Source organism: Denticeps clupeoides, chromosome 7 (assembly GCF_900700375.1).
Source record: "Denticeps clupeoides chromosome 7, fDenClu1.1, whole genome shotgun sequence".
NCBI classification, from domain to species: Eukaryota; Metazoa; Chordata; class Actinopteri; order Clupeiformes; family Denticipitidae; genus Denticeps; species Denticeps clupeoides.
In genome coordinates this window covers 14,509,113-14,525,755 of record NC_041713.1, presented here as the reverse complement: position 1 = coordinate 14,525,755, position 16,643 = coordinate 14,509,113, and the positions used below count along the sequence as shown (strand labels likewise).

The 16,643-nt window shown below is 43.8% G+C and overlaps 1 protein-coding gene across 6 annotated transcripts in view; it reads right to left on the bottom strand.

The window, feature by feature from the left end:
• tnrc18 (trinucleotide repeat containing 18) overlaps window positions 1-8,326 on the bottom strand; it is a 53,483-nt gene extending 45,157 nt beyond the window's left edge. For 5 of the 6 annotated variants that reach the window (XM_028986178.1, XM_028986180.1, XM_028986181.1 and 2 more), the window contains exons 1-2: window positions 8,149-8,326; window positions 6,546-6,877 (exon numbers count right to left, since the gene is read on the bottom strand). In XM_028986178.1, coding sequence (XP_028842011.1) covers window positions 6,546-6,738 — 193 coding nt within the window. In that variant the 5' untranslated portion in view covers window positions 6,739-6,877; window positions 8,149-8,326. Of the gene's footprint in view, window positions 1-6,545; window positions 6,878-7,774; window positions 7,987-8,148 lie in introns of those variants that run through there. The other variant, XM_028986177.1, reaches the window with a different exon arrangement.
• Window positions 8,327-16,643: the final 8,317 nt, after the last annotated feature.

Below are 16,643 nucleotides of genomic sequence, written 5' to 3'. Positions count from 1 at the left end.
GATATACATTTTACCTCAACACTAATAATAATGGACTAATAATAATCTTTTTTGTGTATAAATGTATGCATGTCTTTTTAAGACAGATTATTTGGGATCTAATTACATGGTTTGTGATGCTTATTGTAGTCCCTAAAGTCTGAGGAACAGAAAACCCCCTTTTTTCACCAGCATAAGAAAATCTATTAAAAGCACTGATTAACACTCTGGGGCATTTTCTGTATTTCCTCCTTCGACACGGAGTTCGCAACACAAATGTTGCCAGGGTTCTCCTGACATAACATATTCCATAAAAAAATTTATTTAAAAAAAATAAATAAATAAATAAAAATCGACCACTAATACATTAAAGGCACTTTTGACTCTGCGGTGCTGAATACGTGTGGTGCGTTATGCTACTGTGCAAGCGCCTTTTGCCCTCTGGTGAAGCGAGTGCAGCACAAGGAACGTCTAACAAGACACAGGCCAGCGCCTCTCCGCCACAACCAAGGCGGTAAAAAACAGTCTGCGTGTCTCCTGCAGGGATTGTGATCCGAGAGCCCGGGATGGGAGCAGGCTTTTCCATTTGCCGCCTCTTTGTTGGCTTTTCCAGTGGGCTGCCTTAATCCAGGTCAGGCCACCACTGCCGGTCACTGCTGTCCTGTTGTGTGGCCCGGCCTGCGGCTCTGACCACGCGCTTACCACACGGCACAAAAAAACGAATTTCACATCAGCCAACAGGCATATCAAAATGACCAACACAGAGAAGCAATCTTAAATTATTTACTGACAGGAAAAATAAAAAGTGCTGCGCTGAAAGGGGGAGAAAAATGCCTTTGAGAGAGATGAAATATGCTGGCATGGGCATGCCGAATGGCCAGAGCGTTTTATTTCAGACCCATGGCGCGCAAGCCATTAAAAGGAGGAGGGGGGGGGGGGGGGGGGGGGGGGGGGGGGGGGTCTGTGCACCAGGACACTAAACACTCCATGTTTTATTCAGAGGGAAGTCAAGGCCGTGGGATGTGTACATTGCCCTCTCCTCCCCCGCGTGTAGACAGACACACACACACACACACACACACACACACACACACAGTGACACTCCCTCCCCAGTTTCACGGCGCTCAGGACACGTCCATCCCACCAGTCACCACCGATCGTTATGAGGGGTCCTGGCTCATCACTCAGCCAGCAGGGCCTCATAGACGGAGGACAAATACCCAACAATTACGCTCGGTCCTCAGAACCCCGACTGCTAAATTAACACCGAGCGGTAATCAGGGGAGCCGGACTCCACCTACAGCAGCAGCAGGAACCCACAGGAACCCTCCTTTAACCTTGAAAGAGCAGACAGTGAAACACCTGGACTGTGTTTCTTTCAGGCAGTCACCGTTCCAACTGCGGCCTGACTTGAGTCGGGTGAAGACAGTCCGGGCAACACAACCCGCTCGAGTGCCTCCTCTTTATCTGGTGAATATGAAATAAACCACCACCAAAAAAACATGGAAAACAGGGTGGGTGAGGGGATTTTCTGTGTTGGGGGGAAGGGCTGGATCAGAGAGATCTTCCGAATCGATAGGAGACGTGTCAACAGTCAGCAGTGTCTCCGGGCCAAACACCAGGGTTCTCGTATGAAGACACAGCATGGACCCACTAACAGGGGGGGGGTTTTGGAATTATTCATACAATTCACGTTTAAAAAAAAAATGAAATAGAATGAAAAAAAACAACAAACAAGCACTTCAATAGACCATTATCAATATATTCAATATTAACATTATGTCTCAATTTATAACATCGTTTCACAATTAGAAGATGGTCTCATTAAGAGGTTTGGAAAAAAAATAATAATGACAGATTGCGCCACCTACTCAAGCTTGGCAACAATGGCCAGGAAAGTGGCGGTTCGAAGCCAAGCGAATTTGGTGAATAATTTCCAAAGGATCAGCGAGCCATATAATCTGCCAGTAGATTAATGTAGTTCGACAGAATTTGAACATGTAAGCCCTGTGGTCAGGGCCAGCACACAAACACAAAAAGTTCTTTAACTAGGTAGATATTTTAACACAACAAAGTAAAAAAAATAAAAAATCCCAAAACCCAGTTTCAACACATCATGTTCATGGGAGCCCGTGGAAAACTGGCAGCTGGAGGAGGTTCTGGCACACAGAATTCACGTGTTATGCACTCGCCTTTCTGCAGCAGGAACAAAACAATCGTCACAGCAATCAGTTTTCTTTTTTACGAGATTTCCAGAGCCTAAATATTTTGAACGGGTTCCTGCCCTAGACGTCGTCAACAAGGTTGTCTGAGGTACGAGACGCAGCTAGGTCTGAGTAATGAGGGTACGCAAAAGCCCGGTAGGAGTGGGGCGAAGGAATGTTCCCCCTTAGAAAACCCCAGAATAACAACATCCATTTGCCCATTAATGCTTTGTTTGTTAAGCGAGTCTGAAGAAAGAAATGACGGGGAAGGAGAATTTCTTCACTTCTACGAACACACACTTAACACGTTAATTGGCCGAAGCTTCAAACAGACTACAATGCACTCCTTATTAGAAAAATGTGTGTTACTAAGAGGGGTAATATTAAAGTAAACCATTACGATTTTGTGCTGCTGGTTTTGCGCGAATATCCAATTAAAATTATTGCCAAACAAACTAATTGCGGCGTATTTCATGCTCTACGCCGTTTGTGTCTTTCCAATCACTCAGACTCCCCCAGCCCCCACAACACAGTAATTTCTAAATAAAAAAAAGAGAAGGGGGGGAATGAACAGAATAGTAATAATCCCGTCTAATAAACAAATGGAAGCAGAATACAGCAGAGACCAACACAGCACGCGCGCACACACATTCATTTAATCTCAGTCTGCACATTACACATCATTTCACACCAAGTTAAGTAGAACATCGAAAGAAAAGAACTTGTCTGTATTTTCTGAATCCTTTCTGAACTGAAGGAGGGCTCCAGCTCTCACGCACTCTAGGCCCTCCAGCCAAGTGACCGAGTGACTTTGGTCACGACACAAAGAAAAAATAATAATTCTACTCCTCACTCGCAGAAACAGACATGTACTTCAATGAAAAATACATTTATGAAACATAAATAAAACATTTTAGGCAATAACAAAAGCTGTTTACCAAAGTACACAATCATTATTCATTGTGTTTTCCCGAAATGGGACACAATGATGAACAGAGTCTGGGTTGCTTTCACCGCCGGGAGGGCTATTGAACAGTTATTACTGGAAAGCCTGGAACATTTGTGCCGTTCTCCAGAAACTGAGTCATTCCATAAACATATGATGCCGCTTCCCCCCTTTTTTTCGGCCAACTGATCCCTTGTAGAAAAGCTTTTTTTTTTTTTTACATTTGCGTTAATTTGCAACAAAGTGGAGCATGAAGGACAAGCTGCGTATCACTTAGGACAGCAGCTGTGGTCTCTGCTTACTCGCGAGGCTGTAAACACCAGAGCACAGTGGCCATTTCACGCAAAATGAATATGACGGACGTAAATTCTCTTCTGGGGCAGGGGAACAAAAAAAAACTACAGAACACAAGTGGGAGCTTCAGAGAGGATAGGGCTCCAGAAATAAAAATGTCACAACCGCGCGAGCTACAGACATCTTTCACCGGTCTTACAGCATACAGGGTACCAAAAAAAAAAGGTGTCATAAAAACAAACTGTTCCCATTGAAATCCTCAGACACAGCTGCCAGGCGAAAGAGACACTGGGAGTGGGGCTCCCAGATAAGTATGCATGTCACGGCTTGTTAAAATATTCCACGTCTATTTATCCCTGTAACTAAAACGTCATGGGTATCAAACCTCTGTTCTTGCACAAACAGCGACTTTCCATCCAGATCTCCCTGGCACTTTGTGAAGGTCGCATATTTCGGTAGGGTGGTTGTTTTTGTCATTTCAACACCTGCTGCTGTCACACAAGACCCACCAAAGCAGGGCCGAAATGCAATGTAATATACACCCCACGTTATGAGACAAATCAAGGACTGATTGATTTGTTGGCTCACTGAATATTGAAGTCTAGTTAAGTAAAATAAAAAAGCAGATATTCTTCAAAACTATTCACAAGATCAACATAAGCAAGGACAACATTTCAGGTGTTTCCTGAAGCACATTGACTAAAAAAACTTGAATCACTGTATATTCAAACTGGTTTAACGCCACTTCCTTCTTGTAAGTTATTATTTTAAAGAAAACATTTTTATTTTTTTTAAATAAAAAAATGTAAAAAATTCACTTTCTACTTAGTCAAACTTTGCTTGTACTAAACTTCACAGGCCTATATAGCACTCGCAAGCAAGTCTGGAACGTGTCGGAGAGCAGAACCTGGAGTTGTCACTACACGGCCAGACGGGGTAGCGTGTAGTTTTCATCTTCAGAATACTGGGGTGGTCGTGTTTACGTGACTCCTTTCGCATTTCAATTTTGTTGTTGCTTCCACTTCTCATCCGCCCATAAATTACCCCCAACCCAACCCCCCCCACACACACACAAAATTACATGCTACATGCCACTCACTTCTGTCAACATCAGAAAAAGACAGTCCTGTGCAGAAAGAGGACTGCTGCGCAAACTAAATGCACCTCTGAGTAAACAAATTACACCCCATGGTTTTCGTCCACAATTTGACCATCACTGAGTGATTTCAGAGTAGTGATGCAGTATCACTTTCAACAGTTTTGACTATCTATGACTATTTATAAAAAAATTAAAATAAAAACATAAAAAAAAAAAAAGTAAATTATGGAACATTTTCAAAATTCAAAAGTATGGGCATAGAGTGTGTGCCACACACAGAATATATACACACACACGATTTCATATAATATAGTACATATAATAACGCACCGAAGCCACATTACTACAAAAAAGGGAAAAAAGGCTGTGGACAATAGGCAGTAGCTTTCAAAAGGAGGAGATGCTACAAGAGCCCCTGGTTGCCAAATCTGATGTATTTATGCAACAAGCAAGAACCAAAAGACATTGGTGGACACAATTACAGTAAGGACAGCTCACCTGCACTGATCAGTCCACAATGCATGGGGCAGGATAAACCCAGATTGGACACGCGAGGATGCAAAATCAGCACAAAAATCATCTAACTGGTGCGTTTTATGGCTTAAGAAAAAAGGCGCACACACACTAGAGGTTCCACTATAAATAGTAATTTCAAAGTTGAGTCTTTACTTCCTGCAATCTAACTGATAATTTTGTTAGCACACATTAACATAATGGCCAAAAATTTTTCCACATCCTTCATATTTCACCCGCAATTCGACTAAGCCTCTGCTATCTGACAAATACATTTGGCAGTCATAATTTAATAGGACAAGCAATTACCATGAAGTGTGTGGCACTGATTCGCATAGGCAGCATTTCTTCTGTATTTGTGTTCTAATGCGTCATAAGTGTTCTACTGTAGCTTCAACAAAACCAAAAACTACAAACTTACACACAAAACTGACTGGACAAAAGACGTGCATTTGTGTGTTTCCAGCATACAAGCACAGCTAACCATCATAACTTCAGCCACTTTCAACCATGACACACAGAAACCTATTCTCTGACTGGGTGGATTCCTCCCGAAATGGGATTATCTTCTTTAACCCAGTCAGAATATTTTAATCTGCTTTTGAATGTATTTCCCGGCGTAATGCCTCAGCAAATCGCAGCTAAACAATGGAATAGCTCCTGGCATTTGCCTTCCATTTACTAAATAACACAAACCAGGCACCAAATTAAAGCCGCACAGCGTCCAGATAAAAGTCTTCATGCAGGAGGGGGGGGGGGGTAATAATTTCAGGAATTTTACTGCTGGAAATGGGTTCGGGCTAAACAGGAACGGAGGCTGTGGAGGGGTGATACGGTGCAAGTTACAGTCTTCCAAGTTGGGGTTTCTGCATGTCAAGTACAAAACATACACACACACACCACAACAATAAAGCATTGAAGTCTAACGAATGGTTAAGGGGGGTTCCTATTATTATTTAAATGTGGTTATGACCAGACTACTGAAACAGTGAATGGACTCCGGACCACTCGAGTCTCGCGTTGCAGTTAGTTAAAAACACACACACACACACACACACACACAAAACAGCACACTCGTACGATGCACGTTTATAAGAAAACACACACTCACACACATTAGCCAAAAAAAATGAAGCCATGCTGACTACTTGCGGACTAGTCCGTCAACCCCAATAGCTGCGTGACGTCGGCGTGAACGTTGTCTACAACCATGCGTTTACAAAGAACATTCATAAGCGGGGGAAACTATTACAATAAAGCAAAAAAAAAAGAAGCTATTATTGCTTGCTGCTCGGCGATAAATATTAAATAGAATTAATTCTGTGGCTAAAGTTTGTTTTCCTCACCGCCTTTTTAAGGCACGACTCCATGCGCACCGCACGGAAAAGCCTGCGGCATTCACACGATGCGTAAAACGTTTTTAAACGTCAGAAAAGCCACGGAGGCCGCGGTTAAAAACGACGACGTCGTAACAATGCTGATAATGTTGTAGAAAAACACGCAGACTTACTGTGGTGAGAATGCAGGTTCATGGCTGGTAAGAATTTCCCCGAGTGCCCCGCGCCCAAGTGGCCGGGCGACGGGGGGATCCTGCCGGCTGCAGCGGCTGCTCCGAGTCGGTGCGGCTCCATTGCCAATCCCGAGAGCAAAGGAGGGGGGACTTGCACAGATCTGGGGGGCCCGAAATCTCGGCCATCCATCATCCACGACGGATAAACTTGATTAAAGAAAAAAAAAAAAAAAAAAAAGTGTCCGGTCGGAAAATCCGAATAAGCCAGTCGCTGGCTATACAGTCCCTAGAATTCCAGGCATATCAGCGTCCTTATCAGGCATTGTGCCGACCTAAAAAAAAAAGAAAAAAGAAAGAAAATATAAGGTCACATTTTAATCCAAAAGGCATTTGCTAGGGCAGATCGCTGCATTTATCTTTGCAAAAGATATCCGCATTCGACCTCGAGAGACGCGCCGTCTCTGAAATGGCGCAGTTTAGGTGGAGATGGTGGGGCGGAAAAACACGGGAAAAATGCGCGACATGCGTGCGCACTTTGAAAGTGCGATTCGTCGCGTTTAAAAGTCCGTCTCCGGTACCGCGGAGACCTCGAGGTGCTCCGACACGCCGCGCCGCCATCCTGCCTCCACGGCGCCGCTCCAACTTCGACCCCGAGCGGCTTCACACGCAGCACAGACGCGGGCCGTGGGCGAAAACGGCAGGAAAACAACCACGCACGGTCGGGCTGCGGATCTGCGAAGCGGATCACGGACCGACAGAAAACATTTTACTTCTTACACTCTGCAAAAAAAAAAAAAAACTTACCGTGGACCCCACATATTGCATGATAAACAAGTACAATATGGTGGGAAATAAATTATATTTGCGCTCGCGCGAGTGAAAGATGAAGATTATTTTGGTATATACGGGTATATTTAGGTCGTCCACCGGGCAGCGAAACTCGCTGCGAATGCTGCAGCCGGGGAACAGACGCGGCCACGACGAACGGCCACCCTGCATCCACAACGTTAACACGAGGGCGACAAATTCTGCCCTTTTCGCGAACGCGATGCAGCCCGGCCGCCAAGTTGTGTCGAAAATGTGTGCCTTTTGGTGCGAACGGGGCCATTAAAACACCGCGAGACGACAAATCGGCGTCCGGGCGGTGCGACCAAGTCGCACTCGCGAACATATACGTCCAATAAAAATCTCCCGAGGGTTTATAAAGTAAATCTTTCTCTTTTTTTTACCTGCGATGTGGTATTCGACTCCTCGCTGTTCGAGGTCGATCGATGGGTCTCTATTTTCTCGAAAATCGGCTCTGTTTGTTGGAAGGGGAGGGGAAGTTAACATGTAAGTCCAAGTTTTGCGGTTGTGCGCGAGTCGGACGTCATTATTATCGAGTGGAGTCGTCGGCCACGTTTCCAAGTTCTTCAGTTTCTAACTTTCTCCAGTGAGGTCCTGCCACGATACGGAGGGGGCGAGCGGCGCTCTTACGGTGCAGGGGTGTCCCCGAATCGCACCCGGCCATTTCCCCGCCTTTTCGCAGCAATACCCTGTTACGTTAAATACACAAACTAGCACAAATAAGAGAGTTTGTTTCAAAGACACGCGCGGCGTGTACCAGTTTTCGCGGCGACTTCTCACACGAAACGACGACTCCCAAAGTTAAAAATCCAGTTCCGCGTCGAGGTCCGGGCGCCCGAAGGGAAGCTCGGCGAACTCCATGCGGAAAGGCGCTCCGCCGCGGCACACCGTCTGCGGAGGAAGGGCCCCGCGCAAGAACCTCCGTCGCTGCTCGGCTCCGCCGCGACGAAACCAGCGATCTTTCGCACAAGCCCCGCCCCCCCCGGCGGCGGCCCCCGCCCGACACGTTCCGCCGGGGCGGAGCCGCCGATAGGCCGCGCGCCGCGTCCGTCACGCCGGCGCTATAAAAACCAATTACGGGCCCGGGAGGGTGGACCGATTCGAGTTCCCCCCCCTCTCTCCCCGCAGAACGATCAAAACACGCAGCGAGAATGTTCTGGGCGCCAGTTTCACGGCTGCGCTCGCGTTAAACCCGATGTTTGCAGCCCTGCTGTTTTATTACCACCAGTAGTAGTGGTGGTATTAGTAGTAATAGTAGTAGTAGTGGTGGTAGTAGTAGTAGTAATAGTAGTAGTAATGGTGGTTACTGTTGGTGTGCCTTCGGACAACTGTTCGTCTCGGCGCTGACGCGAAATGTTCTCGGCTTCTGCTCTGCCGAGCGAGCTCTGCTCCTTATTACCGGGGCGGGGAAGTGCGCGAAAGGTCACCCGTTGTCCGGGAACCGAGCACGAACACGCCTCGAGTTGCTTTCGTGGGACCGCGGTCCAGCCATTCGGCGGCTCGCGATAAACCGACCACGGCCGCTGGACGGGGCCCGTGTCCGTGTCGGTCAGAATCACAACGACCGTAACGCGGCTCTGTGGTGGGGGAGGGACGCGTCGTAACCCCGAGACGAACAGATGGGGTAAGAATTCAACTTAAAAAAAAAAAAAACGAAAGACAGGTTAGAAAAATGCTCCGGAGATCAAGCGGCGTGTTGACGGACGAATTAAACGCGACGCGGTCGGCACGTTTACCTCAGTTTTAGCGGCACGACGTGAGCTCGTGTTTTTAGCGACCTGTCTAAATGAGAGATTCGACTGTACCTTCGTTCGGGTGTTGGTCAGAATGTGGGGTTGGGTGACAGACGTAATTAATCAGCCATAATAATAATAATAATAATATTAATAATAATTAGGTGTTGGAAAGTACGTACTTCCCGCCACGTTTGTGCGTTTTACAGCAGCGGTGATTACTGGGGGGGGGGGGGGGCGCAGCCGGTTTCAAACTGCCCCCGGTTTCGAGGCGCCCCCTTCGCTGGACCGAAATAGCAATGAGACGCGGGGAGAAACGCTCCGGATCATTGTTCTGCTTCGCCGCGACCTATTTGAGTTTTTAACCTATGCGCGACTGACCTCAGCAGGGCGACATACGTGCCGGTTCTGGATCGCTTCCTTTTTTTTTTTTTTTTTTTTTTTTTTTTTTTTTTCTCTCCTCGTGTTTTTAAGGACAAGCCACGGGGAAAGATTAGTGGATTTGTTTGTTGCAATGGCGACGCTTATTCTTGCTCAGCGGGGACGTGGTGAGATTTTAAAGGCTAAAGAGCAGCGATGCAAGTAGCAAATGTCAATGTGTGTTTTTTTTTTTTTGTTTTTTTTTTTTATATATATGCTATTTTTCGTGGACTACGTTACTTACTCTAACCTTCGGATACGTTTAACATTAGGTGAGAGCGCCGTCTGTCCTTTTTCAAGCGGCGTTTTTTTTTTTTTTTTTTCCTCCTGTCAAGAGACCTGATCCGCCACGGACTTCATTTTTCATTCCCTTTCAGGAAACGCTGCCTTCATGTTTTCTTTTTCAGGTGGGTCTGTATATTGCACACTCTCGCCGAATAAATGAATAAATAATCGCAAACGTGCAGATTCTCATTTTCTTGTATTCATGTGGTTCGCGTCGTCGTGTCTGTTTACATGTGGGCCGTCAGAACAGAATCCTGCGATAATTCCCAACTTACCTGCTCTTTCAAAGCGTAACATTCGTGCGTTAAGGTTGGAAACACTGCCAATGGCATTAATATTATAAACTCCTTACAAGGGGAGATGTCTTCCTTGAAATGTTCTGTAACGAAAAAATCAATAAAGAAAAAAAAACTTATTGAACATTGTGTAAATTTTACTATTTTCCAGTCAAATTGCATTTTCGTGGCTTGACAAAAAATAGTGATCAGTATTTTTTAATTTTATAAAAAAAAAATTTTTGGTCAAGGCATAAAGGACTACTGAAAAACACTATCTTACACAGCGGTTTTCACCAGCACATTTATTATTATAACTTGCATGAGTTCGTATTGTTGCAAATATAAATGAGCTTGCCGACTGGAGATGCCCGCGTTTGACACGTTTTTATATAAGCTCGGGCCTAACTGATGCGCATCGCAGGGCGGTTGTGAGGACTGTGTGCACTTATCTGTAACATGGTCTGCACGCGCACACACACACAGCAGCTACTTTGGTCTATTATCGGCTCAATTCTGCTTTCATGCCAATACCTGCATGTTCAGTGCTTGTGATGGCAAAAAAAAAAACCAAATCTCACCAAGCAAACCTCTGTCCAACCTTTCTAGAAATCAGAAGTCTTTCCCCAAAAAGTCTTAACAAAAAGTATGCAGTTTAATTATATTTTTCTCTCTACGCAGTTGTCTGCTAGAGCAGTTAATCCATGTTTGAATACAGGGAGTTGCCAAGCGTCAGGACTACTGTCACTATAAGACGTCACAGAACTGTTTTAAATCTAACGTGCCATGCTGTTGCTTGATCTTTAGTGAAACCAGTGCCAGCCTGTTAAATCTTGAAAACATATTTAAAAATAATATAAAATAGCAGCTTCTAAATCCCTTCAGTTGTTAAAATGAATCATGAAAATGACCTATGGATCTATTGTTAGTCACCAGTGCAGCAATAATAACAGTATGAATGTCGCATGTGAAGTGAAAGCATGAGTGACACAATTAAAGTAAGATATTAACACTGCTCTTCTAGTTTTTGAATGAAAATACTTTCACATGCTGTTGTGCAAATGGAACAGACAGCAGGTGGAAATTATAGGCAATTAACAAGACATCCCCAATAAAGGCGTGGTCCTGCAGGTTGTGACCTAAGACCACGTCTCACTTCCTGTGCTTTCTAGCTGATGATTTGGTGTCTGTTGAATGCTGGCAGTGCTTTCACTCTAGTGGTAGCAGGGGACAGTGTATATGGGTCCATATATTTATTACCCTTCATGTCATCGTTCTAATAATTTCTTACACAATGATAATGTATAACCAGGTAATTATATAGACGGAAATGGAATTTACATTTCCATAATAGTTTTCAATTCAAATTCAAATTGTCATTGCCATTTATATGTGCCTTTTAAAGTGTCATCTTTGCAAAATATTTGAATGTGATATATTTAGTGTAATTGACTGACTCCCCTTGGACAAAACCTACAACAAAGTCACATATTTAATAGACATGCTACATTAGCGCTTTACTGACAATAATGTTCCACCACAAGTCACAAGTTTATAAAAAATCTTTAATGAAAATTGAAAACTGCAGTAATAAACACCAAATAAAGAAAAAAAGACAAATTTAACATATTATATTTTATATAATATTTTTAATGTGCCCAGTATTTTGAGTCACACTGGAAAAGACTATATAAACTTCCATTTGTCACTTTCACTCTTCTGACGCCTGGCAAGAACAGAAGATAAACATTTGTGTTAACACACAAGTCCGGCCCTCACATCTGACCAGAGCTTGAAGGCCTGGATGGAGAAATCAACACAAATATTAATATCAAACATCAAATTCATTTTACAAATGTGGGCTTTCAATGAAAGTATAGCATGCGATGTTCTGATTAGCTAAAATACAATTCTTTTCAAAAAAAATTTTCCATATACGTTAAATATGTTAAATACAGTATAACTGTACTTCATATGATATAGACAATATGTAATGTAAAATTCAATGAAAATGAAATAAGCACTTTAAGTGTGGTCTTGGCAAAAAGGCTGACAGAAATAATTGTACCTTTTTATCTGGAGTGTGATTACGTTCACCACTACGAACGTATGCCCAGTACGCCCAGAGCCAGCCAATGAGCTTCAGCCTCCCTGGGCCCTGACCAAGCCTTTGGCTGGAACGTTATCTGAAGGAAGCCAAGCCATATTTTAGGGAATGGCATTTAGTGGTTTCACCCTAAACAAAAGAGAGGAAGGAAGAAATGCAATGCAATGGGTTTCTGACAAAATACGGTCCTAGATGTTCTTGTGGTGCAGGATCTAGAGAGAAAAACACAGCAAACGAAGGCCTGAAACAGTAAAGTGGCAGGCAGTGGCAGTGAGTGGGTAAAATTACCGCATGTATGCTGCTTGCTAACCATGATGACATGCATTGTGCATTTGTTATATGCACAGGCCATTCATATTTCCACCGCAAAAACAAAATGTATGTCAGAACGCTGCTTTTAATTATTGGCAGCAATGTTCAAATGACTTTGGATCCGACAAGAATTAAAAAAAAAAAACATGACAACAAAAAACAATTACTGCAATGACAAGCTTTTTCTTTGGTGTGTCTTAAGTGGATTTCTCTGAGTACAGCCTGATTGTTGAGCCTTATTCATAAAGCCTGACAGGGCAGGGGTGGCCCAGCAGGTAAGGAAGTGGACCCGTAATCAGAACTGAGGAAAGCACCTTTCATGGCTGCCCACTGCTCACCAAGGGTGATGGTTAAAAGCAGAGGACATTTTGTTGTGTCACCGTGTGCTGTGCTGCAGTGTTTCACAATAACAATCACTTCGTTTTTGCAGCAAAAAAAACAGTCCCTCTGCTATCAGTTCTCTAAAGAGCCACGGGTACGACCTGTTACAGGAGAATTAATGGTAACACGGCAGTGATTGACATGGTCTCACACAGGGCAAAAAACGTGAGCCAAAGGCTTTAGCAACTGTGTGGCAAGTTCCATAAACCCCACACAACTTCTTCTTCTTCTGCATCCTTTGGTTGCCACAGCAGATCATCTGGTTTGGCTGTTCGCACAATTGACTTGGCAAAAGTTTTTTGCCGGATGACCTTTGTGACACAATTTTTTTTAATTACCATGCAAACGTGCATCCCCAGTGGCTGGGTTATTAATGCCGCACATCCCGGTGTGTGAAAACATGCAAGAGTAGATGTTCCAGCAAGTTTTAGTACATTGTACCTGGAGAACACAGCGCACTCTACTGGTAGGAGGCCAGCATTTATACATTAACTAGGGAACTCTGCACCCCAAGAGCCAGGCTGTCAGACAGCAATTAGAGGTGAACACCGTTTGAAATGATTAATTACACTCAAAGATAACCAGAGTGAGTGCAGGTCAATTATATTTACTTACAATAGACACACCCAGGTTAATATCCCGCCATCAAAAACATGCATTTTGCATTCTACAAAATGTTTACTTTCCAAACATGTCAGAAACCCAAAGCCATGCCCTGTGCTTGTGGTAAGCATTTTTACCAGTTTTTTTTCTCTTCTACAGCCCACTCACACTTGCATCACACCTTTTTTTTTTGCACGTGCTGAGACACATGCAAATGCATCTTCAAGGTGTTAGCGGGTAAAAAGGAAGCCACAATGACTCAGACGGCTGCAGGTGCGAGGTGCAAGTGTTGGGATTTGTGTGCACAGGGAGATGTAAGTCAGGTGATCTGATGTTGTTTTCCGAAACGTACCCCTTACCTTGCGCTTAGAAGTCTAAAGCAAGAGTCTTTATCTGACTCTCACATATCTATAGCCATCTTCTGTTTGATATTGTGTTCTTTCTGTTTTCTCTTTCTTCTTTGCTCTTTCTGTTAAAATATGATGCTCTTTGCTTTACATCTTCTGTGCAGGAAAGAAAAGCTTTCACACTCACAGGATGTTCCATTAGTTGCCCATTTTTTCTTAAAAAAAAATCTTATTGGCGGTTGTGGTATTGATCTACGTCACTGAAGGGGAGTGTCTGCTAAATACCGTACATAAAAATGTATAAGTAAATGGTAAAGAATATGAAGCCTCTGATAAAATCAGAAGAATAGACTGGGACGACAGTACTTATGCCAGACCACACATGATCTCAGATAACAATCATCCAGTAGGCACAATGTCAGTAAAAACAGAGCCAAACCGGCATAAATCATCAAAGCGTTGCTAGCAATAATTTACCACATACGGTCTGATCTTCTCCTCTAAGTTTTGTAAAAGTTCATTATTTTGGCAATGTGGCCATTTGCACAGCAAAGCACTGTTACACTTCTGTGTTTAACATCAGGCCTAAAGCAGGGTGCATTTTATTAGTCACCGTTTGAAAGACAGGGAAAGGTACCGTACACATCCCCTGCACCCCAAGCTTCCATTTTCACCGTTGAGAGATGGTGAAAAACAACCTTTTCTATTAAATTTAATGCTGTTTTGTGACTGCAATATTTTACACATTTCTGTATGCTTGGACTTTTAATTTGGTAGAAAACATTTTTGATTTAAAACCTCTCCTCCCCAGCTTCTTTTTTCAATCACACGAATGCTTTGCGCCAATCCCCTGGGCCAGATATAATCGAGTTTATTGCCCTCAGCCTTGGTTTATGGAGATACAACAGCAATTTTTGTCAAGAAATACCCCAGCAGGTTCGAAGCCAAACAGCATGTTTTAAGATCTCTTTTGAAGCAGCGGCCAATCCTTTTCTCCTTTTCCAAACAGGGAACAAATCACCCCCCCAAAATGCTGTCCACCTTTTATGTGAGTCACTTAAGTGAAGTAGCAGGGGCCGGGATACAAAATTTATTGAACTTTTCACTTCCCCCTCCGCCTCCAAAGGGTCCTTGGAGGAGATCCCGTGGGAGCCTGACACAGTGCACACACCCCCCCCCCCCCCCCCCCCCCCCCCCCCCCCCCCCCACCCCCGCCTTCAGTCTTATGGCGAATGACAGGCCCAGCCCTTGACAGCCGGCCCAGACGAGCTGCCATACAGCCCAGAGACCCTCCCAGGAAGACACAGCCTGCTGGGGTTTAATCTCGGAGTGGAGCCTGGGCTCTCATGACAGACTCTAATTCTCTCTGGACGCAATTCATCAAGCGCTGTCTGTCAAGGGCTTTTAATCAAACGTACCGCGGGACATTCACGTCTTGTCCAAATGGTCCCGGCCCACTGTACGCCATTACATTATTTTCCAAGGGGGTGTGCATTTTTTTTTTATATTCATGAATTCGGTTTGCCTTTTGTAATGTTGTTCTATCCTGCATTTTCACCACCTCTGTACAGTAAAATGACATGAGGGAGGCTTTTAAACAGCTGTCCCACTTTGCAAAGCCCACTGCTGGGAACAGGAAAAGCGCTTTACCCAGAATTATCTGCCCTAAGTATCAAGGCACCAGCATGTTCTATGATTAAAAAAAGCAGAACTGTAAAAATACTCGCAAATACATGCATGTAAGGGAAAAAGCACAAATTTAATATGAAATTTTACAGAATGTATGGTTCAGGGTGGATCTGTCAAAAGGCCTCTCCACGCACTGATGGTGCACCATGAAATATTCATCAAGCGGCAGCACAATGTAGTCCAAAATATAATAAAAGCGCCCCTTGCACAACTCTTTGATTTCAAATAGAAGCACAACCGTGAATCCCCCCAGTAAAATCATTTAATCATCTCTGAGGCAGAATTGCAAGACCAAAAACGTTGTTTTTGGGGCTTAAACAGTTGCAGTGGTGCTCAGCCGCTCGAGAAAGACACAACGCTCCCAACAGCGAAGGAGAGGGGAGAGACGTTTTCAGGATAAGGCTGCTGCCAAATATTGGGGTGTGTGTCACTGGTTGGGGCAGGTGGATGTATTTAATTAACTTAAGCTTTGCTGTAACCTTTAGGCTCATATCAGACTTGGGGGGGGACTGGGAAAACCAAACCCTCAAGGTGGCTGCCCTCTTGAAGGCTGTCTCACACTTTTCCTGGATACAGTCTGTGCATATAGTCTGCTTGGCTTAAATACACAAACGCAGGGGATTGCTTATGTTTTCAAGACTTTGTGCTTTAATATGATGGATTGTCATGAACTGTATTGCAATAATTGTAATACAATATTAAGAAGAATTTGAATCATGTCATCAAAACAGGTTATTTTTCCATTGCAAATAGAATAGTTTTTTTTTTATTATTTTGAGCTGTAGTTTCAGTTGGGATTCATGTGCACATTGAGACGGGAGTCAGGGAGTCAGGGAGTCTCTTTACCTTGTGCTCAGAAGTGTAAAGCCAGACTCTTTATCTGCCTCCCACATATCTATGTATATTTTTTCTGTTTGTGTTTTTTTTTCTTGCATAATCTAATGTGGCATTGTAGGCTAGGCAAAAACTCAATTATATGCTATAATATTTTTATATTAAAAATGTCCCAGTTGAATTTCTCCCTGTGAGGTTAAACACTTTATTTATTCATATTGTGAATATGGATGACACTAACGAATAAAAACATTTCCATTTGTTCT